Genomic DNA, 1,514 nt, shown 5'->3' with positions numbered 1-1,514 from the left:
ATCTCATGAAGACAGCGTCCCTCCCAGCAAGAGATGCCCACGGGAAACTGAGGCTCGGGGGCTGGGAGGTGCCCCCGGGACCAGGTGGGAAGGGGCGCATCTGGGGGTCTGCCAGGCAGGTGCCTGTGTGCAGCTGACAGCCGCGGGGCTCACCTCTGCTCGCTCCTGCCGGCCGTGTGCCTCCTGCCGCGCCTGCTCCAGGTCCCGCGTGGCCGTGGACAGCGCCTCCTGCAGCAGGCTGCCCTCTGCTTCCTTCAGGGTCAGGGCCTGCACGATGGACGGACGGGGCCGCGTGGGCGCCGAAGCCCCAGCAGGGGCGTGGCGTGCTCCTGGCTCCAGCCCCCGCTCCGGGGAGGGGCAGCACCCCAGAGGTGGCCATGTCCCAAGGGGGTGGACAGGGTCCAGCCTCTGCGCCTGTGCCGGGGCAGCTGCCCCACTGGTGCCCGGCCCCCTCGCCACCGTGCACCTGCCCCAAACCCGCTCCTGCTCAGGGGCGTCACAGACACCTTCTCCCCAGAGCCCCAGTCCCTCCGGGCGGCGCCTTCTACAGAGCACAGACTGGGGACCACTAATGGTCCTGACCCTCCAAGAACGCCCCACGTCACTAAGGGAGGAGGACAGAGTTTGGTGATGGTCCTCGATGTCACTCGACACCCGGGCCACTGAGGAGGCAGCCCGCGGACGTGCTGGGGTCAGCGGCCACTGTTCGTAACGTTTGCAATAGCAACAACCCGGCCTCCCAGCCTCAGGGAAAGGTGGGGACCGAGTTCTGCCACCAGCCAGTAATTCCGCCAGTGACGCCCCCGCGAGGAACCCTCGGGGCCTGAGTGCCCTGACGGGCCCAGGTGACGTGCAGTGACTCCAGCAGGACAGACCTCGCCCCGCGTGTCCCTTCGTCGGGCTGGCCGTGGCTCACGGCCTTTACAATGAACCTGGGGTCGCAGGTGCTGCCCTTGCTCGAGTTCTGAGTGGGGTGAACTGTCGAACCCGACGGGCTCTGAGCAGAGCTTCGCGCCATCCCAGGCATTCTGCGGATGCCCTTCCCGCACGACGTGACGGCCTCCCGTTCCTCCTTTAGGGTCGCCCCCCAAAGGCCGCCACAGATGCAAAGCCTTTTCCTCCCGAGAGCACGGACCCCACGCCCAGCCGGGCACCGTGCAGCCCTGGGCAAGGCAGTCACGTCTGCGGGCCGCACTGTTCTCCCCAGAAAAATGGGGCTGATAAGAGCAAGTACCTCAGAGTGTTTGAGAATCGAACTAGAAACACGGCCCTACTCCAGCTACTGTAACTCCTCCCCTGCGATCTGTCACTTGTGCCAACATCCGACAGTCCTGTCGCTCTGTGTGACATCATGTGAATGAGTTTACTTCTCTGCCCAGTTCACAGAACAGTGAGTGCTTCGTGCTGTCACAGTATAGTGAGGATCTGGACTCAGAAGTAGCTTTTACACGCCCCGTGTCTGACCCCCCACAGCCTGCAGGACGGTCGGGGGAGTGGCAGACATCAGTTGGACA

At 65.0% G+C, this 1,514-nt stretch overlaps 1 protein-coding gene across 1 annotated transcript in view; it reads right to left on the bottom strand.

Annotated features, from left to right (window-relative positions):
• LOC105302975 (putative ciliary rootlet coiled-coil protein 2) overlaps nucleotides 1-1,514 on the bottom strand; it is a 71,861-nt gene that overhangs the window by 24,063 nt on the left and 46,284 nt on the right. Inside the window, exon 17 of the mRNA XM_023521081.1 lies at nucleotides 154-267. Coding sequence (XP_023376849.1) covers nucleotides 154-267 — 114 coding nt within the window. The remainder of the gene's footprint in view (nucleotides 1-153; nucleotides 268-1,514) is intronic.

The sequence above is a fragment of the Pteropus vampyrus genome, unplaced genomic scaffold (assembly GCF_000151845.1).
Source record: "Pteropus vampyrus isolate Shadow unplaced genomic scaffold, Pvam_2.0 Scaffold291, whole genome shotgun sequence".
Classification (NCBI taxonomy): Eukaryota; Metazoa; Chordata; class Mammalia; order Chiroptera; family Pteropodidae; genus Pteropus; species Pteropus vampyrus.
This window is presented reverse-complemented; position numbering and strand designations above follow the sequence as displayed.